The sequence below is a fragment of the Equus przewalskii genome, chromosome 9 (assembly GCF_037783145.1).
Source record: "Equus przewalskii isolate Varuska chromosome 9, EquPr2, whole genome shotgun sequence".
Taxonomy (NCBI): domain Eukaryota; kingdom Metazoa; phylum Chordata; class Mammalia; order Perissodactyla; family Equidae; genus Equus; species Equus przewalskii.
The window spans coordinates 16,837,200-16,864,513 of record NC_091839.1 but is presented as its reverse complement, the minus strand read 5'-3'; the positions used below and the strand labels follow the sequence as shown (position 1 = coordinate 16,864,513).

The 27,314-nt window shown below is 54.8% G+C and overlaps 2 protein-coding genes across 5 annotated transcripts in view; one reads left to right on the top strand and one right to left on the bottom strand.

The window, feature by feature from the left end:
* The first annotated feature begins 265 nt into the window (after positions 1-265).
* Positions 266-8,702, top strand: BBC3 (BCL2 binding component 3). 3 transcript variants are annotated; one of them, XM_070633077.1, is made up of 4 exons: positions 266-395; positions 4,302-4,590; positions 6,030-6,220; positions 7,607-8,702. In XM_070633077.1, exons 2-4 carry the CDS (start codon positions 4,317-4,319, stop codon positions 7,721-7,723), a joined length of 582 nt encoding a protein of 193 aa, XP_070489178.1. In that variant the 5' UTR covers positions 266-395; positions 4,302-4,316; the 3' UTR covers positions 7,724-8,702. The 3 variants fall into 3 exon arrangements, with proteins under 3 accessions (XP_070489178.1, XP_070489177.1, XP_070489179.1); XM_070633076.1 differs by lacking the exon at positions 266-395 and adding an exon at positions 1,260-1,551; XM_070633078.1 differs by lacking the exon at positions 266-395 and adding an exon at positions 2,079-2,174.
* A 6,683-nt stretch (positions 8,703-15,385) lies between these two features.
* SAE1 (SUMO1 activating enzyme subunit 1) overlaps positions 15,386-27,314 on the bottom strand; it is a 64,664-nt gene continuing 52,735 nt past the window's right edge. For both annotated transcript variants that reach the window (XM_070633073.1, XM_070633074.1), the window contains 2 exons: positions 20,103-20,172; positions 15,386-16,403 (listed from right to left, as the gene is read on the bottom strand). In XM_070633073.1, the coding sequence (XP_070489174.1) occupies positions 16,311-16,403; positions 20,103-20,172 (163 nt within the window). In that variant the 3' untranslated portion in view covers positions 15,386-16,310. The remainder of the gene's footprint in view (positions 16,404-20,102; positions 20,173-27,314) is intronic.

The following is a 27,314-nucleotide window of genomic DNA, read 5'->3' as shown; positions in this document are numbered from 1 at the left end:
CCTCTGCTGGGGTCTGGCCGCCCTTCTCTGCCAGCCCAGCGCTGGGCACTCAGAGGCCACTCACACTCTGGTGACATGGTTTGGTTTGAGGTTTGACAACAGAGGAAATGGAAGGTGCTGGGTAGACAGAGCCCCAGGGCCCTGGGGGAGGAAAGGACACCAGGCCACCACATGAGAGAGGGGGAGTGACAATGGGAAACCGAGAAAGGAAAGGGAACTGAGAGCCAGCGAGGGGGTGAGAGTCAGCGCAGGGGCTGCCCGGGCATGTCTGTGCCAGGCGCCTGGGGCTTCCTTCTCGCCCTGGGTCCCCCAGCAGACTCGTGGCAAGTGTGGCCAGGTGTGCACGCTCCGGAGTGTGTCCCGTCAGTGGGCCAGTTAGCAGGAACCTGTCACAGGTCTGACTTTGTGACTGTGTCAAGGGTCAGTTTCTTCTGTGTCTGACTTGATCTATGTCTGTGAGGGTCAATTTCTGACAGTTGTCGTGTGTCAGCTGTGAGCTGGCGTGGGTGTGTTTGTGTGTCCCCGTGGGGTGTCATCTATATCAGGCTGTGTGTCCAGGTGTCCCTGTGACAGGCGTCTGTGTTTGTGTGTCTGCACCTCTCAGGAAGTTCGTATTTCCAGAGATGCCGTCCGCCTGTGTAGGTGTGAGTCCATCACCGTGTGTGTTGTGGGTGCCTGCTCAGTGGCAATGTTGGCGACCACTTTGGGGGTCCAAGTGTGATCATCCCGGTGGGGGTTTGAGCACCCCCGTGTGTCCCTGTCCGAGTGTCAGCGACCCTGCCAGCGAGCCCGTCTCTGCATTTGTGTCCGCGCGTGTGAGTTTGTGTGTCCACGCCCCTGTCCAGGGCGCGCGTGTGTGCGGCCGCGGCCGTGCGTCCCCGTGGCCTCGGCAGCACGTGACTTTGTGTACCCTGGAGCGCCAGTCGGGCAGTGTGCGCTCGCGTCGCCGGGGGTGTGTGCCTGCGGGGCCCAGTCAGTGTGTCAGTGTGTCAGCGCGCGTGTCCGCCTGTCCCGCCGTCCGGGCGCCCCCCGCCCCCCGCGGCCCGCCGGGCCCGCCCCGCCCCGGCTGCAGGGAAAGCCCCCGCGCGGAGGTAGGGGGCGCGGCGCGCGTCTGCAAGTCCCGACTTGTCCGCGGCGGGCGGGCGGCGGGCGGGGCGGCGGCGTCACGGGGGCGGGGCGTGGGACCGCCGGGCGGGGGCGGGGGCGGGGGCGGGGGCGGGGCGGCGGGCCGGGGCGGGGCGGCCGCCGAGCGGGCCCGGGATCCGCCGGGCGGCCTGAGACGCGGCGCGAGCCACATGCGAGCGGGCGCCTGGCGGCGGCGGCAGCGAGATCGGCAGCGGCGGCGGCCACGACGCGGACGCGCCTGCGGCCCGAGCGGCGGCGGCGACAGCGACAGCAGTAGCCACTGCAGTTAGAGCGGCAGCAGCAGCAGCAGCAAGCAGCAGCAGCAGCAGCCGCCGCCGCAGCGAGCGGCGCTCGGCGGGCGCGCCCTCCCGAAGGAAGCCGCCCGCCCCGCATCACCGCCCCCTCCGGCGTGTTCATGCCCCCGGGGTGAGTGCGCGCACCCCGAGGCCCCGCCGGCCGCGGGCGGCCAGGCCCGGTGGGCTCCCTGGAGGAGGTGGCGGGAGTGCACTCGGAGCGCGCCGGGCGCGCGCTGCATCCCCGCACCGTGCCTCCCCCGCTCCCCGCCCTCCACCCCTCCGAGGGCCCCCTGGGCTGGGGTCGCCGGGCGGGAGGCACCCAGGGTCCGGGAGCGCAGGTGCCTCCGCGGTCCGGCGGGTTTGTTTACAAACAATGGGGTGCGGGCTCGGCAGCGCCCCCTGGCGGCCCGTGCGGCCCCGGGGAAGTGAGGCGACCCCGACGGCCCCGGCCCCCGCAGTCCGGGAGGGGCGCGCGCGGGGGGGGGGACGGCGTGGCGGGGCGGCCACACCCCGGGCGCGCGCCCGCTGGGGGCGGTGACAGGGGGCGGCTCGCGGGCCGTGGAGTCTGCGGCTCCGGCGGGCGGGGGCTGCGCCCCAGCAACAGCCGGTTATTGGCCCCGCGCTCGCCTGGCGGGCGGGGCGGGCGCACGTGGCGGCGGCGGGGTGGGGGGGCTGTGACAGCGCGGGGGGCGTCTGGGCCCGCCGTGGGAGCGCGCGTGTGCGGGGCTGTGGATCTGCAGGTGTCTCGCCTGGGTGTGTGCGTGCGTCTGGCTCCGAGTTTGCGCTGGGGTCTGCGGGGAGTGGCTGTGTCCGGGCAGGGGCATGTGGGGGCTGTGGCCCGGCGGGGTGTGCGCGTGAGTCCCCCATGTGTGTTTGTGTGGGATTCTGGCCGTGTCTGCCGTGCCCGAGGGGTGGGTGGTCTGTTTACATGCGTGTACCTGTGTGTGTGTGTGTGTGTTCCCGGTGAGAGTTGTCTGTGTGCGCTGCCCCGGGGGTGATTCTGTGGGTCTGTGTTGCCTGCGGGGGCTGTAGCGTGTGGTTGTGGTGTGTTGGTGGGTTGCTTGAGTGAGCTGTTTATGTGTGTGTGTGTGTGTGTCTTGCCCGATGTGCTGTCTGTGTGCTCGGGCGGCTTGTCTCTGTGAACTGTCTGTGTGTTATCTCCGGGGCATGTGTCTCGGCCGCGTTGGTGACGGTGTGCCTGCTGAATGCCGATGCCTGTTTTCTCTCCAGGTGCCTGTGTGAGTTCTGTGTGTGGGGTGTGTGTGTGCTGGAGGGTTGTCTCGGTCTGTGTTGGGCTTGTGTGTCTGGCATCGCGTCTGAGGATCAAGGACCGCGGCTGGTGGGGTCTGTGCAGTGAGGTCGGTGGGGCTTGCTGGCAGCCTCTTGCACGGGGCTGTGTATGAGCCCCGGTGTGTGTGTGTGTGTGCCCTAGGTCTGAGGGTCTTGTCCCTGTGATCGGCTGGCTCGTGTGTCATGTGGGCTGCGTGTGTGTAGTGTTTATGTCAGTCACGTGAGACCAGTGTTTTCGGTGGGTGCCTTAGGTGTGCGCGCTGCCAGGGCTGTGTGGATGAGTTCGCTGAGCTGTGTGTGTGTGTGTGTGTGTGTGTCCGGGGCGGACAGTTGGTGATGTTTTGAGGTTGGGGGAGGAGGGCAGGTGGATGTCTGCTGTTGGGTCCCTGAGTTGTTGCCGGGATGTGTGGTGATGGATCTGGGTCTGATGACATGTGTCTGTATCTGCCTGATTCACATGTGTCCTGGGGGCTGAGAGTTGGTGACAAGAGGGTGTGTTTCCGTTGTGTTGGTGTGTGGATGTCCGTGGATGTCTGGTTTGTGTTGATCTCTGTGTGAGTCCTGAGGTGCGTAGGTCTTATCTCTTGGGTGTGTATGTGTGTGGGGAGGGGCATGTGTGTTTGAGAAGTGTGGCAGTGCCTAGTTAGTTTCTGTCTGTGCTGGTGATGGCTGCATTGTGTGTGTGTGTGTGTGTGTGTGTTTGTGTCCCTGGGCATATCAACAGTAGGTCAGTGTGTGAGATTCTGACAGATTGTATATGTGTGTGTACACGGATGGTGATGGGTTGTGCCAGCCAGTATGCATTGTGGGTATAGCTCTTCTGATGGTCTGTGTGTGTTTGTGTGTGCCCAGTTTTGGTCAGTGTGTGTGTGTGTGTGTGTGTCCTGTGTGCTGAGTAGCAATATCCGAGATGGAGACCATCTCGATGTTTCTGTGCAAAGGGGAGATGAGGTGGGAGGTCAGGCTGGCCAGTCCCGCGTGAGTCCTTGTGTGTTTGTGTTGTGTACCCTCATACACACCCCAACAGTCTTCTCCATGTGGGTCCTGTGTGAGTCCCTGTGTGTGTTGTGGGAGCATCCCAGTGCCTGGCTGCCCTCTGTGTGTGCCCATCACTGTGTCCTGGAAGTTAACCCCACCGCTCATGCCCTGTGTGAATCCCAGGGTGGGTGAGTTTGTGTTGTGGGACTGACAACCCTCACACACACACACACACACCTGACAGATCCCTCCATCTGGGTCCCCTGTGAGCCCTTGTACTTGCTGTGACAGCCATCCTGTGCCTCCTTGTCCCTCATGTGTCACCATCACCATGTGCATGGGAGGCTGTCCCCCCCAGCCATGCCCTGGGTCAGCCCCTGGGGTGGGGGTGGGGGGGGTGTCTTGTGGTGCCATCACGCACACCTACAGTCCCTGCCATCTGGGCCATGTGTGTGTGTTGTGGGTGCCACCCCGGGCTTCCCTGCCGCCCATGTGTGCTCATCACTGTGGGCAGGAGCAGGGGTGCCCTGGCACCCGGGGAAGGTGTGTGCACCGTGGGGCCCCTGTGCCCTGGCACTTCCCGGCTGACCGCCCCCTCTCCCTGTCCCGCAGGCCCCAGGGAGCGCCATGGCCCGAGCACGCCAGGAGGGCAGCTCCCCGGAGCCGGTAGAGGGCCTGGCCCGCGACGGCCCGCGCCCCTTCCCGCTCAGCCGCCTGGTGCCCTCGGCCGTGTCCTGCGGCCTCTGCGAGCCCGGCCTGCCCGCCGCGCCCGCCGCGCCCGCCCTGCTGCCCGCTGCCTACCTCTGCGCCCCCGCCGCCCCGCCCGCCGTCACCGCCGCCCTGGGGGGCCCCCGCTGGCCTGGGGGCCCCCGCAGCCGTCCCCGAGCCCCGCGCCCCGACGGTGAGTGCCCGGCCGCCGCAGGGGTGATGGGAGCCAGGACAGAGCCCCCGAGGCTCTGCAGCAGCGGGAGCGAGGGGGGAGGCGGCGAGCCGGCCGGGCCCCGGGGAGGGTGTGGCCAGTGTGGTCTTTGTGTTGCAAGAAGCAGGAAGACGGAGTGGGAGGCTGGGGGTGGGGGGAGGCCGCGTGGGAAGTCCCTCCTGGAATCTGACTGCAGTCAGTCCCCGAGTTGCAGCCCACGGCCTTTTCCGGGCCTGGGGCAACAGCTGTTTCCCAGCCCCCTCCCCTAGTCTGGGTCCCCTTAACGCCCCCTGAGGATTGTAGTTGGAGGGAGTGTGGGCAGCGCGGGGGGGACTGTCACCTTAGGACTTCGGGCAGGGCCCGAGGGTGGCCTTATGCCTTTATCTGCATCTCTTTGGCCAGGACCGTCCTCTCCGCAGTCCGGGAGGAGGAAGGAGAGGGGGAGGGGCCATTATGCTGAGAAAGTGGGGAGGGGTGAGTCTTGGGGAGGGAAGGGTTAAAGGTCCCCTGCCTGATGGGCTGTTAACCCTGTGGTGCCCGGCTGGCCCCATCCCAGCCGGCACTCTGGGGTCAGGGGAAGGATGGTCCTGGTTTCCCTCTCCACTCCCCCCACCCCCACCCTCCCGCCCGCCCTTCCTCCCTGGAGCCCAGGGAGGTAAAGAGAGAGAAAACTTCCCTGGCTCAGTTCCCTGGCTCGGGGGGCCAGAGGGGACCCGATTGCAATGACGAGAGTCACAGGTGTGGAAACTGAGGCCCTGACTTGGGGCCTTAGGGATCCCTCCTGCCAGGACGTGGTGTGACAGGAGGGAGGAAGAGACGTCAGAGGCGCTCAGAAGGGGGTGGGGCAGGAAGGCATCTCCTGCATCCCAGCCCCCCAGGCCCGTGCTCAGAGGCTGCCACCGTCTGGCCTTCTGGTCTCCAGGCCCCTGCCACATCCGGGGGTGTGGCTTCACTGTGGTTGGACACGAGAGGGCAGGAGACCTGAGGCTTGTGACTCTGGGTGTAGTCAGTCACTGTATCCCTGTGTGACCTTGGGCCATTTCTTACGGTGGGCCTCAGTTTCCCCATCTGTTAAATGAAGCAGGCAAAATTTGACCCCGTTTTGGCACAGCGGTACTTAGGTCGGATAAGAGGAAGGACTTCGAGACTAACACAGTTAGTGGGGTGGTAGCTGGCTAGACAGGTGACCCCAGAGAAGGCCCCCGCCAAGACCTCGTCTTGCTTTCTGGTGCCTGAGGAGTAGGAGCTGAGAAATCTGGATTTAAGAGGGGAAAACCGAATCGCTAGAAATAAGGCGGGGAGCGGAAGAGAAATCGGGCTGGAGGAAAAGGGAGAAGCCGGCCCTGGCGAACTGGTCCCTCGGGACACTTTCGGGCCTAGAGGGGTGGTGGGCGCTGACCACGCCCCTCGGCTTTTCCCAGGTCCACAGCCCTCACTCTTGCCGGCCGAGCAGCACCTGGAGTCGCCGGTGCCCAGCGCCCCGGGGGCCCTGGAGGGCGGCCCCACCCAGGCAGCCCCGGGAGTCCGGGGGGAGGAGGAGCAGTGGGCCCGGGAGATCGGGGCCCAGCTGCGGCGGATGGCGGACGACCTGAACGCGCTGTACGAGCGGCGGGTGAGTGCGGGGGGAGGGGTAGACGGCAGGTGGGACTTCCCGCCGGGGAGGGGGCTGCGGGCGGCCCGCCAGATGTGCGGCAGCTGCTGCCCTGCGCGGCGGGGTCGCGCCGGGGACAGGCCGACGGGAGGGGCGGCGCGCCCGCGGAGCCGCCGCGGGGCCCGCCCGGCGCTGGCACGGCTCGGGCGAGGGCTGGGGGCCGGGTCGGCCTGGAGCGCTGCGGCGCACCCGTGCCCGCGGCCGCGGGGACTGAGGGCGGCGCGCGCCGGAGCGGCTCCTATATCGCGGGCTATTTATAGCCGGTGAGTCAGCAGCGGCGGCGAGGCCGCCCCGCCCCGCCCCCCGCCCGCGGCGCACCGCCCTGCCTCCCGAGAGCTCCGCCCCTCCCCGCGGAGGCCCCGCCCCCGCCTGTGGCCCGCGGCGCCCCGCCCCCTTCCCGGGAGCCCCGCCCCTCCCCGCGAAGGCCCCGCCCCCGGCCCCCCTTCCCCCCATGGAGGCCCTGCCCGCAGCCCGCGGCGGCCCCGCCCCCTTCCCTGGAGCCCCGCCCCTCCCCGCGGAGGCCCCGCCCCGCGCCCGCATCCCGGCCTCTTATTAGAACAGAATCTGAGCCTGCAGCGGAGAACAGAGGCTAACAAGCCTCAGGGCGCCCGACCCCGGCCCTGTCCGAGCTGAACGCGACACCCGCATCGCTTGCTTGTTCAGAGGAAAACAAACACCGGATGTTGTGAAGCCCCCAGTTCCCTCCCGTCCCCTCCCCTCCTCCAAGGGCAGCCCCTCGAGGTGGCTTGTCCCGGCCTCTGCAGGTGCTGATCCTTTTACTATGGATTTATCAGGACGCACCCAATGCTTAGGATTGGGGGCGTTTAGGGCTTAACATACACGATATGGTGTGTTCCTCTCCAAAGTTGCCCCTCAGTATTATGCTTGAGATCCATTCACTCGGGCAAAGGAGCTTTCCTTCTTTCTTTTTTCCTGCTATGTAGCATCCTGTTGGATCAGCGCGTAGTATCCTTGCTCATTTTCTCATTGATGGCTATTTCAGATTTTTTAAAAGTTTCAAATTTTATCTATTGGCTTTTTTCACCCCTCTTCCAAACAATGTCCATCACCAGGTGCACTTGTGTGTCTCCAGTGGACATCCCTGGTGGTCTGCCCGCCCTCAGCCTTACTAGATGATTGCTAGTTTGGGTTAGTTTGGCATTACTTAAAAAGCTTGCCAACGCCACACTGCTGTGAGGTGCCACCCTCAAGGTGACCACATTGGCTCAGGTGGGCGGAGGAACTGGGATTAACAATGAGGGTGCAGCTCTCTTGGGACCCTTCCTTGCTCCTCACTGCCCGGCACACGTCCCAAGCCCACTCTGACTTCCTTGTCTCTTTCCCTAGAGACAAGAGGAGCAGCAGCGACACCGCCCCTCGCCCTGGAGGGTCCTGTACAATCTCATCATGGGACTCCTGCCCCTACCCAGGGGCCGAGCGGCCCCGGAGATGGAGCCCAACTAGGTGCCTGCACCCGCCCGGGGGACGTCGGGGACTTGGGGGGCAGGACCCTCCCACCTCCTGACGCCCTGGCCAGCGCGGGGGGCTCTTTCTGCACCATGTAGCATACTGGACTACCAGCCCTGCCTGTCCCAGGGGCGGGCCAGGGCAGCCACTGCAGACCCAGCCCCGGCCTAGCCTGGGTGCACTGACGGAGATGTGGACTCCTGGGCCCCTGGCTGAGGAGCCAGGGCAGAGAGGGCTGACGGACTCAGCGTCTGAAGGCGGCGGTGACCGAGGTGGTGGGGACCGAGCCGCCCGCCTGTGCCGCCCACCACCATCTCAGGAAAGGCTGCTGGTGCTGGCTGCCCGTTCCAGCTGCAGGGGTGACACTGGGGGACTCTCCCTCCCAGTGCTCCTTCACTCTGGGCCTGGCCTCGGGCCCCTGGTGCTTCCCCCCCTCCTCCTGGGGAGGGGGCCCGTGAAGAGCAAATGAGCCAAACGTGACCACTAGCCTCCTGGAGCCAGAGGATGGGGTGCGTGTGTCGGCTGCCCCAGCCCGGCGCCCAGCCATCTTCCCTGAGCCAGCTGGCGGGTGGTGGGCATGCCTGCCCCACCTTCATCTGGGGGTGGCCAGGAGGGGCCCAGACTGTGAATCCTGTGCTCTGCCGTGACCACCCCCCGCCCCCATCAATCCCATTGCATAGGTTTAGAGAGAGCACGTGTGACCACTGGCATTCATTTGGGGGGTGGGAGATTTCGGAGGAAACCGCCCCAGCCTTAGTCCCCAGGGCGAAGCGCTGGGGGGAAGACGGGGAGTCAGGGAGGGGGGAATCTCAGAAGAGGGAGGAGTCTGGGAGCGGGGAGGGATGGCCCAGCCTGTAAAATACTGTATATGCGCTGCTGTAGATACCGGAATGAATTTTCTGTACATGTTTGGTTAATTTTTTTTGTACATGATTTTTGTATGTTTCCTTTTCAATAAAATCAGATTGGAACAGTGGATGCTGTGTGCACTCCTTCCCCTCCGTGTGGTCTGTCGGAGCCTGAGACCCCTGTCTGGAGGGGAGGGGTAGGCGGTCCACAGGGCACGCGGGCGTCTGTAGCTGTATCTGGAGGAAGGCTGAGGAGCGTGGGCGCGACACCTGCACCCAGCCTTCATGCGTCCCTATTGGTCTCCCGCTGAAAGCAAAGCCTGGTGGGGACAGGCTTATTGGCGCTTTATCCCCACTGGATCAAGTATGCCATGGGGGTCTGACATTTACTGAATGAACAAATGATCTAAAACTTAGTCAGAAGCATCACCATGAGGAGTCCTGGGGACCGTGTCAGCAATGAAGGCAGAGGGTGACATCGGGGAGGGCACCCTGAGTTGAGCCCCAAGTGAAGCTTCTCCGGGGCGGCTGCCGGGTGCTAAGGCCCAGCCAGAAAAGCCTGTGTGGAATCGCTCTAGGAAGGGAGCACCTACTGTTCTCTCCCTTAACACAGGCCGCCGGCCAACTGCTCTCCTCGTGCCCTCTCCCCCACTCACTGGCACAGACGCAGGCTCAGGCCCCGGCTCTCCCCTTCCTGGCTGTCCTCACGGGTAAAGGGGAAGCCCAAGGCAAACGGCCCTTCTCCTCCTCAAAGGCCAGGGCGAGGGAAACAGGAACCATCACTTTCGAGAGCAGTTTGGCAAAACCTTGTCAAGCTGAGGACACGCATACCTATGCCAGCAATGCCTTCCTGGGCGTCTCGTGGAAAAGTGGATGTGTGCGAGTGTCCGTGTGTTGGCAACGCACAAACCCAGCCATCTAGGTGTCCAACGGCAGTCGACAGGGTAAATCAAATCAGCTCTCGTCACAGCACAGAGTAACAGACAGCAGTTAACTGGAATGAGCTAGAACAGTAGCAATATGAATAAACAACGGTGAGCGAACAAAGCAGGCGGCAAAATGATGGGGGGTACCTGGGGGTTTATTATACGATTCTCTGCATTTTTCTTCCTGCTTAAACACTCTGCACAGGCCCTAGGCCCATGGGGGCGTTCACAGCGGCTGGCTGGCAGCAGAGCTCTCCTGGGTCACGCCACCTGGCGCCTCCCCATGCCAGGACCAGTTCGCGGAATCAGTCACTTGGCTGGATTAGGTCTATCGATTCATTATTTGTTTTCCATTTGTCCTGTTTTGGTTCCTGTTTCTTCTCCTGGCTTCTCGTGGATTATTTGAATCCTTTTCAGAATCCTTTCACCTTTATCTTTTGGTGTGTCAGCATTTTTTTAGCACTGCCCTAGGGATCGCAAACACGTCCTCACCTCTTCGCCATCTTAGAATTGAACCACTTTGCTTACGACGTAGAAACTCGGCCACCGTGCAGGTCCAATGACCCTCCCTCCTCCTTGTTTTACGCTACAGTTGTCATTTGGATTATATCTACACACATTTTAAGTTCCACAAGACAGTATCATAACTTTTACTTTAAATAATCATATCTATTTCAAAGGAATTAAGAGGAAAAAATAGCCTTTGAAAAAGAATTTCCTCCTAGGGGCTGGCTCCGTGGCCAAGTGGTTAACTTCGTGCGCTCCGCTTCGGCAGCCCAGGGTTTGGATCCTGGGTGCAGACACGGCACCGCTCATTAGGCCACGCTGAGGCGGCGTCCCACATGCCACAACTACAAGGACCCACAACTAAAAATACAACTATGTACTGGGGGGGGATTTGGGGAGAAAAAGCAGGAAAAAAAAAATTCCTCCCCATCCAGTGCTCTTCGATGCGTCCTGAAGTCCGAAGTCCGGGGTAACTTCTTTAAGCCCGGACAATATCCATTAGCATTTCTTATAGTGCATTTCTGCTGGTGACCAATTCTCTTAGTTTTCTTTTATCTGAAAATACCTATATGCACTGGTTACAGAATTCCGGGGCTGCCAGTCTTCTCTCGGCGTTTTAGAAATGTTGTTTCGCTGCCTTCTGGCCTCCATCACTTCTGATGATGCATCCGGGACCATCTGAATCATAGTTCCCTGTTTGTAATGCGCTGGTTTCGCCAGGCTGCTTTCAAGATTTCCTCGTTTTTGGTCTTCATATTGACCACGATATGTCTACACACAGATCTTTTCGTATTTCTCCTGTTTGGGATACACAGAGCTTTTCTTTTTTTTCTCTTCTTCTCCCCAAACCCCCCCGGTACATAGTTGTGTATTTTTAGTTGTGGGTCCTTCTGGTTGTGGCATGTGGGATACCGCCTCAGCGTGGCCTGATGAGCGGTACCATGTCTGTGCCCAGGATCCAAACTGGCGAAACCCTGGGCCGCCAAAGCAGAGCGTGCGAACTTAACCACTCGGCCACAGGGCTGGCCCCATCACTGAGCTTTTCAAGTCTGTAAATTTCTTTCACCCAATTGCAGAAGTTTGCGCCATTATTTACTCAAATATTTTTTCTTCCCCATTCTCTCTCTCCTCTCCTTCTAGGACTCCAATGACATGTACATTAGACCTTTCGATAGTGTCCCACAAGTCCCTGAAGATCTTGTTATTTCAGTGTTTCCGAGGTCAGCCCCGTGGCCGAGTGCTTGGGTTCGCAGGCTCCACTTTGGTGGCCTGGGGTTTCGCCGGTTCGGATCCTGGGCGCGGACATGGCACCGCTCATCAGGCCACGCTGAGGCGGCATCCCACATGCCACAGCTAGAAGGACCCACAACTAAAAATGTGCAACTATGTACTGGGAAGCTTGGGGGAGAAAAAGGAAAAATAAAATCTTAAAAAAAAAAGAAGTTTTTCCTCTTTTTTTAGACTGGATAATTTCTATTAATCTGTCTCCAGTTCATAGAATCTTTTCTCTCTCATCTCCATTCTATTAGGTCTACCAGTGAATTTCTAAGATTGCAGATACCGTATTCTTCCGTCCTAGAACATGCATTTGGTTCTTTAACCCTTGCTAGTTCTCTGCCGAGACCTCACCTGTATTTCCCTTTACCTCAGTGGCAGAGTTGTAGTAACTGCCTTGAAGTCCTTGTCTGCTAATCTCAACACCTGGATTCTCTCGGCCATCTTGTCTCCCCTGGAGAATGGGTCACATGTCCCTGATTCTGTGTATACCAGTTTGGGATTACATGCTGGACATTCTGGATTCTGTTACATTCCTCCAGAGGATGTGACTGTTTTGTTTGAGGGGATGTGTGCAGCTGTGACAATCACACCGCTGCCGCGGGCGGAGCTCAGAGTCAGTTCTCCTCAGCCCTGCTTTGAGCCTGCTCCATCCACTCACCGTCCGGTGGTCAGCAAGGGGCTCGGCTGAATTGATGCGCGTACGCAGCGTTCCCGTCGCCCCAGCTCTCCTTTCCGTAGCCGTGGTTACTCTCAGCTCCGTCCTCTGGTTCCTCCGTCCAGTAAGAGCTGTTTTCCCCGAGTTTTAGCTGCCCGGTGCAGTGCTAGGGGCGCAGTCTGCCCTCAGGCTAAAGCTGTGGGACACACACACACATGAGAACACTCACCCTGTGGTGGGCTCTTCTTGCAACTTTCAACTCCCCTCCAAAGTCCACCTGCTTCAGCGCCTGCCAATAGTTTTATTTATTTATTTTTGTTGCTGGTTTTCCTTTTTTTGTATTTTGTCCAGAAGTTATAGTTATTTGCAGGGAGTGGTTTGTCTGTTAGAAACTTATGGAACTTCTGTATCTTCTTTTTTTTTGTAACAGAACCAAACCTGTCATCTTTTAGGACTGACAGTGGGGAACCCCACTCCACCATTCAAGTTAGATGGGAAGAGGCACAGACCGGGGTCAGTCAGGCCAGGGAAGGTAGCAAAGTCCAAAGGGCTCCTAGGAAAACGAAAGAGGCATCCATCATTCCGTAGGGAAGGCAGACACCTAAGTCATCTCTGTGGCCCTCTCTCCTGGAACCAAGGCGCCAAGCAGTCCTGCAGGTGGCGGAGCGGAGGCTCCAAGGCCCTCAGCTCAACCGCTGCCCCTTGCAAACTGCGCAGCCTCTAGCGAGCCAATCCCAGCCCTGAACCGGCCCCCCTCCGCCACCTGCAAAGAAGCCCACCGTGCAACGGCTGCTTCTGGAAAAGGAAGATTTACTTCTCATTGTTTATATAGCTTTTTCCTTCCTTACGAAATATGACCGTGCATCTTTATAAACCTTTCAGTTCTGTACCACATGCAGGTATGATCTAGCCAATCAACAAAAGAAAGGTAAAATGTGACCACCACACAGCCTTCTGGAAGGGATCGACATCTCAGATGCACTGACGCACTCTGTAACTGGCGTCCGGCTTTGGGGAGTCTTTCCTAAGTGCGCACCAGGGAAACCAGCTCCAAGTCACTCAACAGCAGACTGACTAAATGGCTCATGGTTCATCTGTGGTTCTGGAATTCTATGCACTGGCAGGGATCAACAAGCCAGTGAGAAAAAGCAAGTTGCAGAAAAACAGTTATTTATGACTGCATAATAGCAGCTACATTGAACAATGTCTACCGAAGGAATGTATTCATTCACTGAATTCCCACGTCAGAGGACCGCACTCCTACTACCCCATTGTACCGATGGGGCAACTGGGGACCAAAGGTCACGTAGCTCAGTGGTGGAGCCTGGGCTTGAAGCTGCTAGTCTGAAACGCCTCACTCTCAACGGCTGCCACAGGGGACCCCTGGGAGGCGGATATGAAAGTGGATACATCTAAATATACAAAAAACATCTCGCATTTCTCTCCAAAAGCCTGAGTGTAGCTGTGAAGTCAGCGGCTGCTGCAATGTGGCCAACACGGGGCCGACAGGCCGCACGACGCGGTGGGAGGAGTCTTTTCACTCTTATTGCCCTTCTGGGCCCAGCTGAAGGGCCTCCCTCAGAACCCGGGCCGGACTGATGGCTCTCAGTGGTGACCCCTGGGTCTCAGGACCTTGTGAGGCCCCTTGTCCACACAAGAAGCGATGACACCAAATGAGTGTCCCCACAGCAGCCTCCCTGTCCCCCCGTTCCACCCCTCACTTGCTGGGTGAGGCTCTTTCCCCTGACGTGGGCACGACAACAGTGTCGAGCCCCTGGGGCTGCTGCTGTGAGGACCCCACCCCTTTATTCTGACCAGCACCGGGCAGCGAGCGGGAGCATACGCTTGCTCTTAGCATTTTTAAACTCTCCTGACTCGTCAACTACAACCGAAGGCTCCGTTTCCGCACCTGAAAAGGGGCACGTGAGGCAAACCTCAGTAGATATACACGTATCTACATCCACCAAATAAAGGCAAGAAACTGACACAACCGGCCTGCACTGCAAAGGGAATCACGGCATGTGGGGCCGTGACGGGACCAAGGGCTTTTGACTGTGTTGTAATTTCTTCCCTTTGCATGTGTTACTTTTTTATTTTCTGAGTAGCACCTGTTTCACTAGAATGTTCTACCTGAGGTTTCAACACATTGAGCACTTCACAGAGTTTGGCTACTACACAAACCAGAGACAACAGCGGTGGAGAACGGGGTGGAGAAAGCCGGCAGCCCCAAAGAAGACAGCCCATTTCCTTTCACGCGGTAACTCCCGCATCCCAACAGTATTTGTTCCCGTCACAGATCAGAGCCTCCTTCTCCAGTGGGCTACCTGTCTCCCGGAGGTACCAGACACAGCAGGATCATCACTGTGCACCTCCTGGAGACGCAGGGAAATCCATTTTTATGATAATACCAACATGCATACAGGAGACTGTGAAATGCAAGGAAACGAGAATAAAGACATTTCTTGCCCGGGGCTGGCAGCTTCCAGTGCCGCCCCCAGATCCCGAGAGGGTCTCTCTGGCTGACTCACTCTCTGCCATTCGAGGCACAGGGGCAGAAAAGTTTGAGACGCTGCCGAGAAGACTGTAATGACAATTTTGCTTTGATCCATTGAGACCCACCTGCTCCCCCTTGTGACCACAGCCCCACATTGCAAAGGAAAGGGTGTAATTAGCTCAAAACTTCAAAGACGTGTGAGATTCCTGCATCGAGAAAACCACTGACCTTGGTGCCCCTGACTGACACTGACGGAGCCCAGAGAGGGGCACCTCCACACACAGCGCCCTCGCCACACCCCAGGGGAGTGGAGGCGGCTGTGAGGGCTGGGGAATTGAGTTCCTCCTCCCAGTGGAGACCAGCGTTGTTCACTGACAGCAGCAGCACTGAAAGAGGAAAGGAGTGGATTTCTTCATTCAGACTGACCAGACCCAAACCTCACATAATTTTACATCAAGGAGAAAGCCAAGCGAGGGGGAGGAAACACGGCTGCCGGGCTGCCAAGTCCAGACCCACCCGGTGTTCCAGCGAAAGCTGGCCCGTACCAGCCGTGGGACTCGGGGCACATGACTTAAGCATCACTTCGCCTTAAAGGAGGTCATCGCCCACTTTGACTCTCCACAGTGCCTAGGACACAGGGCGTGGCAGCAGCAGTATCATCTGTTTTACTCCTTTTCCATTATTATTATATAATTCTTGTCAGAGACCAGCCACTATTTAACTGCACTATTCAACAGACAATTGGAACCAGCAGCTTCCACGCAATCGAGAATTCGAGCCATCTAAGTCCCGCTGCATTCCCAGGGAGCCGGCGGCAGGAACGGCGGCGGGCAGGCGCGCCCTGAGCCACGTTACAGCAGTCAGCACTATTTCTTCAGGTTTAAAAAGGCACCTGGAAGGATCACTCCCTAACGGGGTAGAAGTTTCTCATGTGGAAGAAAAACAAACAAATTCTAAAGCAAATAACTTTATTTCTATCATTCCTTTTCAAAGAGCCAAGAAAATATAGACAATATAAAAAACACCAACAGCTGTGATGCAGGGGGTAAACGAAGGAGCGACGCAGCCCTAAGGCCTCGCCCTGCAGAGCGGTGGGCGCCGCATCAGTGCCGGGGGTCAATCAAACGCAGGCTCCCCGGCCTAGCTCAGCCCCAACAAACCAGAACCCTTTTTCAAACAAAGTTTTCCCACTAATACTCAATTTGCAAGGTCTTGCCTTAATACCCAAGAGGACTTGGTAACATTTCCTCTGTTCCAAAATCCAGGCTGGAACTCAACTAAGCCTAAACCAACACCCCCAGACCAGCACAGCAGATGCCAGCTGTTGTTTTCCAGGATCTCAGACTCTGGAGGAGATGCATTCCGCCTGCCGCGCTTTTTCCTCTAGGGCCCCGTCTGTGCTGGGAACTGGGGTGCCACCAGCGCTCCCTTGGCCCTGGGCCTTAGTCCCCACCTGAAGTCATGCTCCTCGCTGTATGACATCATGCGGGGACTAAGTCCGAGAAGGCGGCAGGGGCTCCTAAGCAACAAGGTGCGCTGGTTCCTGGCAGGCTTCCCCAACAGTACCCCAGAGGGTGGCGACCCCACGGTGGCACCAGGACAGAGAGGCATCCGTGGGGCGTTCAGGGGCTCACCACTCAGGGGCCGGCAGTCCTGACAGAGCTGGGATGGAGACAGCCAGGCCCTGCGCCCCTTGGTCAGCAGCTACTGGTACTGGCAAGAGGCACATCGCACGGCCGCCCTGCTTGCAGGACACGGTCTGTACTGGTCCCATGACTTCCTCTCTCCCTTGCCTGGAGATGCCTTCGAGGGGAAGGGGCCGGGGCACAAGTGGGCATGCTGCAGGTCGGCGTCTCCGGGCTGCCAAGTCTCGGGTTCACTTGGGGCCAAGGCACTCCACAATCCCGTTCCCCTTCATGCCATCAAAAAAGAAGAAGTTGTTGTGAGGAGGATCCCTCTGAGACAGGGCCTGGGGAGAAAAACAAGAGAGGGTTCAGCTCAAGTGCTCTAAAAGGGATAAAATGGAGAAAAAAGAAAAAAAACTTCAAAAACCAGATCTCAAAGCAGGCTGGGCAGCGGTTCTCAGGAGAGGTCAATGTTGCTCCCCAGAGCTGACCTGGCTACGTCTGGAGACATTACTGATTATGACCGTCACATCTGTTTCCTCTGTCCCTCACGAGCTGTGTGTCTCTGACAGACCATCACGCCTCTCTGAACCTTACTTTCCGCATGAGAAATAAAAATAACACACGTATTATACCCTAGGCATTAAAAGAGATGATGCACCTCAACTATTGAAAGCGACGGCTAACCCTGAGAGGCAGGGCTCGGCAAACAAGGTGATAATCAGCTACGACTCTCCCACTGAGAACGGCGGTGCCTCGTCCCAGCACATCTCAGGCGGCAGCACCCGCCCCCCAAGGGGACACACCCGGGCACGGAAGTGGCTCGTCCAGGCAGCACCAATGCTGCCTGCCTTCCCCAAGACAGCCAGGGCTGGGGTCCAGAGGGCCCAGGAGCTGCTGCTCAGCCATGGAAACGGTACTATCTTGTGGGGTTAACAGAAGGAACCAGCACTTTTAAAGATGGGGTCGCACTTCCTGAAATTACATGCTGAATCGTGTGTGCACACGTGTGTCCTGGGGAGAGGGTTCAAAGGTGTCAATGAGTTTTCTAAGGGGTTCTTAACCCCAAATGGGTTATCCTGTCAAGAGGATGCATCAGCTAAGCAAGCTGCCGGGTGGGCGCACAGCTTCCCGGGAGGGCCGGGCTTGCCACTCACAGGCAGGAGCCCCCGCGCAAGGCCGGGAGCGGGCTCCAAAGCCCCGACTCCCGAACGCAGCAGCAGCCCCAGCCCAGGCCCTCATCTGTAAGGGACCGCGCACGCCCGCTCCAAGTGGTTATTCAGCTGCTCGTCCAAGGAGAGCATCCCGAGCCTGTGCTGGGCCAGGTCTGTGCTAGATGGTCCCGCTTCCCAGGCTTGGAGAAGACAGAGGCTGGCCTCTCTGGGCCCCCACATGAAATGGCAAATAGCACATCCCTGCTAGAGTTGCTGGTGAGAATGAAACGCGATCAAGCTTGTAACGTGCCTGGCACATGGTGAATTCTCAGAAAGTACGAGCTGCTCTCGCTAATGGGGGCCAGGGGTCCTTCACCAGTGTCTGGGGGTCCCAAGCACAGGGGTTCCACAGCTGGAACTCCCAGACCAGAACCCTTGTCACAGGAGATGAGCCTGGTATGGGTGCTGCTGTCACAGTCAGCTCTACCTACCGTGGACAGCGTGAACAGAAAGGAAGGGCAAGTGAAACCTAAGGAAGCACGACCCGACAGGGGATGCCCATGGCACACGTGGTGTCTGGAATGGCACAAGGAAGGAAGCAGAGAAAGGCGATTCCCAGGGGGCAGACTCTGACATGTGACCTCCATCTCCTGGCATTGACTTGTCGTGGGCGGACAGACGGCCCCTCAGGAGAGGAGCGGGAGGCCTGCGGCCCTCGGACTCGGGGCCATACTGCCAGCTGGCTGAAGGGCGGAACCGTGTTAAGTAACGGGGAGTGGAGGGGAAAAGACAGCAGGGCACGGGGTGAACACGGGGCAAAAGGTAAAGTGCTTCCCAAGCAAGAGGGGGGCAGGAGGAGATTCCAAACACACCCAGCAACCAAGAATGCCGAGTGCTCTGGCCGTCTGGGATAAACAGAAACGGGATGCTGGGCAGCAGCTGTCCCCAGCAGGCGGGAAGGAGGGGCTGCCTTCGAGGCTAGCACTGGGACGCAGAGATCACGGCGCACGACGGCCTCAAGGCCACCTGCCCTGACCCCGTCTCCCTCCTGCAGGAAAGAGCCAGGGAGCAGCTTCTCAATGGGCTGCAGAAGCGAGGCCGAGGGCGCAACGACATGGATGCTGCTCAGGCACAGCGCCTCAGGCACGATGGCCACACGGTGAAGAGCACAGGCCCAGAAACCAGACCGCCTGGGCTCGAAACCTGGCTCTGCCACTTCTCTGCACTCAGCCCCCCTGTAGACAGCAGGGATCACAACAGCTCCTGCCGCGTCAATCATGTGAAGAACACGGCCTTGGTGTGGCACGCGGTGGTCTGAGTAAATGTTATCCATTGTTGTCGTCATTATGGGCGAAAAAAATATGTACGTTCCCATTCCTCCCTTGTCATTTTTCCTTGTCCCTCACTGCACTCCTTCCTGCTGAGTCTGTCTCCAGGCAGCCTCAGGATCCTTCTCAACATGGTCCTCTGGGCAACCACCCCAGCTCCTCAGACTGGCACAGAAGCTCAACAGTTCCTGTCAGTCCGGGCTAAGCAGAAGGCGTGAGCAGGGCACAGGCACGGCCACCACATACTTCTCCTTCTCTCCCCATGTCTCCTCAGTGCCCACCCCACTGCCTATGACACAAAGGTTAGATTCAGACAAAGAATTTGGTCCTGGGGCCGGCCCCGTGGATGAGGGTTTGGTTAAGTTCGTGCGCTCCGCTTCGGCGGCCCAGGGTTTTGCGGGTTTGGATCCTGGGCGCGGACATGGCACCGCTCATCAGGCCATGCTGAGGTGGTGTCCCACATGCCACAACTAGAAGGACCCACAACTGAAAATATATGCGTATGTGCTGGGGAGCTTTGAGGAGAAGAAAAAAAAAGATTGGCAAAAGATGTTAGCTCAGGTGACAATCTTTAAAAAAAAAGTTTGGTCCAGAGAGAAGGATCAGGAAAGAAGAGAGAAAAAAAGAGCCTTAAGAACACAGTGGGACTATCCAACTGAGCCAAATGTCTCCAGAGCAAATTTACAGACCCCAAGGCAAAGCAGTGGAACTCTGCATCCCCAAAGCACCCTCCTAAGCTTGAACTTGGCATATATGTGGACGTGGGAGATCATTTCGCCGGGCACGACTCCGCTCCGTGAGAGCAAAGGACACGCCATCACTGTAAGTCCACTAAAGCTGCCGAAAGGCAGACAACGTCTCCGGGCAAATACCAGAGTCCCCAAAGAAAGTAAAATATATTTGGCCATATACTATAGTTTTGTCAACAGAAACCTTCCAGAAGACACTCAAAGGCTGTGCTAGTTACTGGTTACAAGAGCCCAGGTGAAACACCTCCCTTCTGAGGGGAGGTCACAGGCACCCTGTATGGAGCCTCGTGGGGCTCCTGGCATAGGGCACACACTCCACTCCTCTGTAAATACCTGTGGCGTGGGCTTTAACGAGAGGGAGCTCTGACGCCAGGGTCACAGATGGAGAGAAGCCATACAGTCGAGGTTAAGAGCCCAGGTTTTTGGCGTCCCCTCTCTGGAGCTCAGTGTCCTCCCCTTAAATGGGGATCATAACAGTACCCGTCTCACGGAGCCATGAGGAACAATATAGCTGGCAAACATCATCAGCACCAGATACTAATCTGTATAGTGAGGGGACGGCAGATGGCGTCTGAAGGGCACAGTGTCAGCTCTGGGACAGAGTAGGTCCTCAATTTCATTTGCTGAATGCCCACCTGCATGGGCTGGAGAGAATGGGATAGCGAGGGAAAGGGGAGCGCATGAAACCAGGAGGATCGGGGCCAGAGAAACCTGGCAGCTCTCTGAGCCGGTTCTGAGCAATCCATGTTGGCGCCCCCACGAGGTCATGGTGCCGAGGGTCAACTATCGTCTGCTTTGCAGTGACTTTTTACCTTCACAATTTCCTGGGCCAGGATCCCTCCGACCACTGCACACACGGGGGCCATCTCGGAGAAGCAATACCTGAGAGAGAAGACAGCGAAATGGGGTCGTGAGCAACAGCAGGGCTGACAGGACACCTGGCCAGGTCAGGAGTGGGCTGGCCTGCATAAAAACACCTCCCACCAGAGGAGTCAATTCAGACAGCAATGCCAACGTTGGCATCTAGACGTGACAATTAAATCTGATCCAGGGGGTTAGGAGGTGGCTGGGAAAGACCTTTGAACCTCGCCAGGCAGGAACGGTTTCACAACATTTTTTTTTTAAGTTAAAGGAAAGACTATATCTGTGCCTCCTAAAAATAAGGCACTACAAATATCAGATGTTTCAGTGCCCCGGTCACATTCTCGCAATTCCCTCCTGACCCGCAGTGGGCAGTGGGTTCTATATGCTATTCCCAGACAACGTCCGGGCAAAGGCCTGTGTTGACATGCAGGAGGCATGGGAAATCTGCGGCCTGAAATTACAGCACGGGGGCAGAAAAAAGTCTCACTACCCACAGAGATATCAGCCCTTCTGGGCCAGGATGGGGCACCCAGAGGACAAATTTTAGCTAATACTGTCACCTGCCCCCCTCCAAATCACCCATCTTGGGCAGGAAACACTTTCTTCCACCACTCCCCAGAGAAGGGGTGCCCTGCCAGTTCCCAGCCCTGAACACAACGGCGTTTTTTAACTAATAAGCAAACTGGAACAAAGACGAGTACGGGGAAAGCTTGCCCAAGGAGCCCTACCACCAGGAGACCACCTCCAAGCTTCCTAGTGTGGCGCACATCCTTCTAGACATTTTAAAAAGTGCACAAATCTAGGGGCTGGCCCCGTGGCCGAGTGGTTAAGTTCACGCACTCCGCTGTAGGCGGCCCAGTGTTTCCTTGGTTCGAATCCTGGGCGCGGACATGACACTGCTCATCAAACCACGCTGAGGCAGCGTCCCACATGCCACAACTAGAAGGACCCACAACGAAGAATATATAACTATGTACCGGGGGGCTTTGGGGAGAAAAGGGAAAAAAATAAAATCTAGGAAAAAAAAAAAAGTGCACAAATCTAAACATAAATAATTTAAAACCCAAGTAATACCAACTGTTATTCATCCCACTCTATAACCCACTGATGGATTCCTGAGTCATTCGACATTGCGATCACACATCTTGGCATACATAGGCGTCCAAGTAACTCCTCTGGCAAGTCCCTAACTACGGAATCGCTGGGTCCCGAGACACTGGGCCACACCGCCCTCCAGGAAGGCCACATCCGTTTCAGCTCCCACCAACTGTGTGAGGGTACCGTCTCCTCGCCTCTGGCCGGGACCAGCACTGCCACCTGTTCAAGCCCAGAGGGAACTCTTCCTCCTGCTGAAAGGTCCACTGCGGAACTATAAAACACACAGAGAACTCCACCAAAGAAAACTGGTCACCCACAACTCCACTACTCACAGATAATCAAATGAGGGAAGATTCTCCCTTTTTTAAAAAAATACACCTACATTCTGTGTGATCATACTATACGATTTAACATGCTGCTTTTTTCCTCTTATAAGTATATTATCTCAACAAAATGCTAGCAAACCAAACCAACGTATAGAAAAAATTATCCACCATGACTAAGTAGGATTTATGCCAGGAATGACAGGATGGTTTAACATCTGAAAAAAATCAATCAATGTAGGATGCCATATTAAGTGAATAAAGGACAATAAACACACGATCATCTCAACAGACACAGCAAAAGCATGTGACAAAATCCAGCACCTTTTCCTGATAAAAACATTCAACAAACTGGGAATAGAAGGAAATTTCTTAAAGGGCAACTGTGAGAACTCCACAGTTAACATCGTACTTTATGGTGGAAGACCGCCAGCTTTCCCGCTAAGATCAGGAGCAGGACAAAGACGGGTGCTCTCACCGCCTCCAGCCAACACTGCACTGGGGCTCTAGCCAGGGCCATCAAAGAAGGAAAACAAATCAGAGAGATCCACGTTAGAAAAGAAGTAATATATATTCACAGATGACGTGATCAAGTATATAGAAAACACTAAGGAATCTACAGAAAAATTATATGAACTACTAAATTAATTCAGCAAAGCTTAGGATACAAGATTGATAGACAAAAGTCAACTGTATTTCTATACATTATCAAGGAATATTTTGAAAAAGGAAATTAAGAATTCCACTTACAATATCGTCCAAATAAATAAAGTATTTAGGAATAAATTTAGAAATAGATGTCTAAAACTTACACTCTGAAAACTACAAAACACTGTTGAAAGAAATAAAAGACCTAAAAAAATGGAAAGCTAGCTCATGTTCACAGATCAGAAGATTTAATATTAAGATAGCAATACTCCCTAAATCAATCTATATATTTGACACAATCCCTACCAAAATTCCAGATGCCATTTTTGTAGAAACGGAAAAACCCACCCTAAAATTCATATGGGAATGTAAGAGACCCAAAATAGCCAAAACAATCCTTTTTTTCAATTTCTTTTTTTTTGCTGGGAAAGATTCACCCTCAGCTAATATCTGTTGCCAACCTTCCTCTCTTTTTTTCTTTCCCTCCCCAAAGGCCCAGTGCACACTTGTATATTCTAGCTGTAAGCCCTTCTACTTATTCTATGTGAGCCACCACCACAGCATGGCTATTGACAGACAACTGGTGTGGTTCCACACCCGGCAATGAAACCCAGGCTGCTGAGGCAGAGCACATCAAACTTTAACCACTAGGCCTTCAGGGCTGTCTCTAGCCAAAACCATCTTGAAAACGAAGAACAAAGTTGGAGAACTCATATGGCCCAATTTCAAAACTTATTACTAGAAAGCAACAGTAATCAAGACAGTGTGGTACTGGCATAAAAACAGACATACAGATCAATGAAACAGAACCGAGAGTCCAGAAATAACACATACACAGTCGACTTTTTTTTTTTTCCTGAGGAAGATTAGCCCTGAGCTAACATCTGCTGCCAACTCTCCCCTTTTTGTTGAGGAAGACTGGCCCTGAGCTAACAGCCATGCCCATCTTCCTCTATTTTATATGTGGGACGCCTGCCACAGCATAGCTGATGAGCGGTGCCATGTCCGCACCTGGGATCCGAACTGGCGAACTCCAGGCCACTGAAGCAGAATGTGTGCACTTAACCACTGCACCTCAGGGCTGGCTCCTCGACTGATTTTTGACTAAGGTGCCAAGACTACTCAATGGGAAAATAAATAGTCTTTTTAACAAATGGTATTAGAACAACTGGGTTTCTACATGCAAAAGAAATAACCTGGACCCCTACCTCACACCATGTATAAGAGTTAACTCAGAAATGGATCACAGACCTAAATGCACAAGCTGAAACTACAAAACTCTTAGAAGAAAACACAGAGGAATAAATCTTCATGACTTTAGATTGGGCAATGTTTTCTTAGATACCAAAAGCCTATGTGAAAAAAGAAAAACAGACACATTATATTTCCTAAATATTAAAAACCTGTACTTCAAAGGATACCCTCAAGAAAGTGAGGGGCCAGTCCTGGTGGCCTAGTGCTTAAATCCAGCATGCTCCACTTCAGTGGCCCAGGTTCGGTTCTCAGGCACAGACCTACACTGCTCTGTTAGTGGCCATGCTGTGCTAGCAGCCCACATACTAAAAAACAGAGGAAGGTTGGCACAGATATTAGCTCTGGGCAAATCTTCCTCAGCAAAGAAAAAAGAAAGAAAGAAAGTGTGGGGCCACCCCTGTGGCCAAGTGGTTAAGTTCACGTGCTCCACTTCAGCTGCCCAGGGTTTTGTCAGTTCAAATCCTGGGCATGGACATGGCACTGTTCATCAGACCATGCTGCGGCGGCATCCTGCATGCCACAACTAGAAGGACTCACAACTAAAAATACACAACTATGTACCAGGGGGCTTTGGGGAGAAAAAGGAAAAATAAAATCTTACAAAAAAAAAAAAGAAAGTGAAAAGATAACCCACAGAATGGGAGAAAAGTTTTGCAAATCATGTATCTGATAAAGGACTTACATGCAGAATATACGGAGAACTCTTATGATTTAACAATAAAAAAACAACCCAATTAAAAAAATGGGCAAATGATCCGAGTACACATTTCTCTACAGAACATACACAAATGGCCAGTGAGCACATGAAAAGATGCTCTACATCGTTAGTCATTTGGGAAATACAAATAAAAACCATAATGAGATACAACTCATTACCCACTAAGGCCTAAAACAGACAGACGGTAACACCTGTTGGCAAGGACGTGGAGAAAGTGGAACCCACACAGAGTGCGGTCAGGATGGTAAAGCAGCGTGTCCGCTGTGGAAGACAGTTTCGCAGTTCCCCAAAATGCTAAACACAGAGTTACCATTCGAGCCATCAACTCCACTCTTGGGTATACATATTCGGAGAAATGAACACTTACATTCACACAAAAACACGTGAATGTTTACAGCGGCTTCAGTCAGAACTGCCAAAAACTGAGGACAGCCCAGCGTCCTCATCGGGTGAACACAGGTGGTAATCCATACAGTGGAACACTACTCAGCAAGAACAAGGAAGAGCCATCCGTTCACACCACGTGGATGAACGTCAGTGCAGTAAGCTAACTGAAGGACACCAGGCCCAAAAGACTACGCCTGCTCCATGATTCCACTCACACTACAGTATGGAAAAGTCAGGACCGCGGGACAGGGCACAGGTGGGTGGGGGCAGGTGGGAAGGGCTGACCACAACAAGGCATCAGGAGGGGGTCTGTGGGGCGATGAAACTTCCCTGTATCTGGATGGTGGTGGTGGTTACACAGCCCTACACCTTTGTAAAACTACAGAGAACTCGCAAACAAAAGTCATATAAAGACACATAAGTCACAGAGCTGTGTAACAAAAAAAAAAAATACATTTTATTGTATGTAAATTTTTAAAAATACACTATGAGGAAACAGGAGTGAATTTTGCTATATATGTCTAAATAATAAAAATTAAATAAAAAAACAAGCACTACCTCAAGAAACAGACAAAACCAGAACATGGGATAGTCTACAATACAACTGGAAAAAAGAGAAAAAGGTGGTAAACTGTTCTGGAGCAGGAGTCGGGAAACTTCCTAACAAACCAGACAGTAAATTTCTTTTGGCTTTATGGGCCATATGGTCTCGGTTTCAACTCTTCAAGTCTGCTGTTGGAGAGCTGCAAAAACTCTACGAAAGCTGTCACAGATAATATACGAATGAGTAGGTGTGGAATAAAACTTTATTTACAAAAACAGGTGGCAAGCCAGAGTTTTCCAACTCCTAGATTAAAAGAGACACAGGAGCATATGCAACAGATGAACTCTGAGGCATCCTTAAGCATCACGTCATCGTTATGCCCCTCCCCAAAGACAAAAGGCAAAAGATTTACAATTGCACCTAGCTGAGTAGTATTCAGGTGTTCACTACTCTATTACGCTTTCCATTTTTCTATACGTTTGACATTTTTCATAATAAACATCATTTGTAATCTGTGCATAACACTGCACTGTCCTATGTGATTAACTCTTTAATGCCTTTCCAACTTGTCTTTCTTATAAAGGTTGCATCTTTTTCCATCACCCTTGCTAGCAATGAATATTATGAGTATTTTTTAAAAACCTACAAAGGATTTTGCAGATTTTACATATGCTATTGTAGAAAATGTGTAAGAAGATATAATACCAAATGGTCAGTGGTTTTCTCTGGGTAATGGATTTATGAGTGGTTTTCATTTTCATCTTTGAATTTATTCTGCATTATCTGATTTTTCCACAACATACGTACCTTTCTGTAATTTAAAAGCCAGCTAAGTTCACAAAAGGACAAATACTGCATGATTCCACTTATGTGCGATACCTAGAATAATCAAATTCAGAGAAAGAAAGTAGAATGGAACTCACCAGGGGCTGGGGAAAGGCAGCACGGAAGCCAGTGTCTAATGGGTACAGATTCTGAGTTTAGACGAAGATGCAGAGTAGTGAGGGCTGCACAACAACGTGAAGGTACTTAGTGCCACTGAACTGTATGTTTAAGAATCGTCAAAATAGGGGCCAACGCTGTGGCCAAGTGGTTAAGTTCACTGCTCCGCTTTGGCGGCCCAGGGTTTCGCCGGTTCGGATCCTGGGCGCAGACATGGCACCGCTCATCAAGCCACGCTGAGGCGGTGTCCTACAAAGCACAACTAGAAGGACCCACAACTAAAAATACACAACTATGTACTAGGGGGCTTTGGGGAGAAAAAGGAAGAATAAAATCTTTAAAAAAAAAACACCCCAAAACAGCCCCCCCCAAGAATGGTTAAAATAGTATATTTTATGTTGTGTATATTTTACCATAAAAAAATTTAACAGTAAAAGTTATATTACATATACAAATTATGAATGTTCACCATACATGTTTATAATAATGAAAAACCATAAACAACTTAAATACCCACCGATAAGGAAATGGTTAATTAAGTAACCATATATCAGACAGTGAAACATTACAAAGTACACGTGAGAATATGGATCTGTATTTTTGACACAAACAGGCCCATGATATGCAGAAAAAAGAAGGTTCTCGTGGGCAGTATGATCTCATTTTGATATTTAAAAAGAGGAAAGAGGAGAAGTGAGTAGATACACAGAGAAGCCCGAGAGGCTGCACCCGAAAGGCCAGCAGCACCGCCTCTCAGTGAGGGACTGTGCGGACGGTCTTCTGCCTCCATGCTCCGTGGCGACAGGCAGGTTACTTCCATCACCAGAACAGCAGTAGCGCTCTCCGCAAAGAGAGGAAGGAACATAGCGAACAGGAGGGCGCGAGCAGAGCCCAGACAGATGAGGGAAAGGGAGACTTGTGCACAGCTGTCCCCACTCAAGTGAGCACACCCTGCGCCGGGCTGGCGGTGGGCAATTTGGGAGGGCAGCTCAGCTGCCAGGCGGCGGCTCATTTCCTTGCTGGCGGCCCCGTCCCATCTCAGGCCTCATCTCCACTATCCACAGACAGGCTTCAAGAGGCCCCAAACCCCTCTCACTTAAAAGGCGATAGCGTGGGAGCAGCTGAGCCCCTGAGGCCCTCGGCACGGGAGAGCGCTTTGCGCAGAGAAACCGGGCGGCAACGAGTCAGGCTGTTAGCAGTCAGGCTGCGGCTTTCTCCTCCTGGGAAGTGGGGCCTCCGCCACCGG

Bases quoted from the DNA above. Each gene is read 5' to 3' on its own strand.
- BBC3 (XM_070633077.1), top strand. From the start codon at position 4,317: ATGGCCCGAGCACGCCAGGAGGGCAGCTCCCCGGAGCCGGTAGAGGGC. The intron at 4,591-6,029 runs GTGAGTGCCCGG...GGCTTTTCCCAG, and splicing joins CCGAGCCCCGCGCCCCGACG to GTCCACAGCCCTCACTCTTG. The intron at 6,221-7,606 runs GTGAGTGCGGGG...CTCTTTCCCTAG, and splicing joins ACGCGCTGTACGAGCGGCGG to AGACAAGAGGAGCAGCAGCG.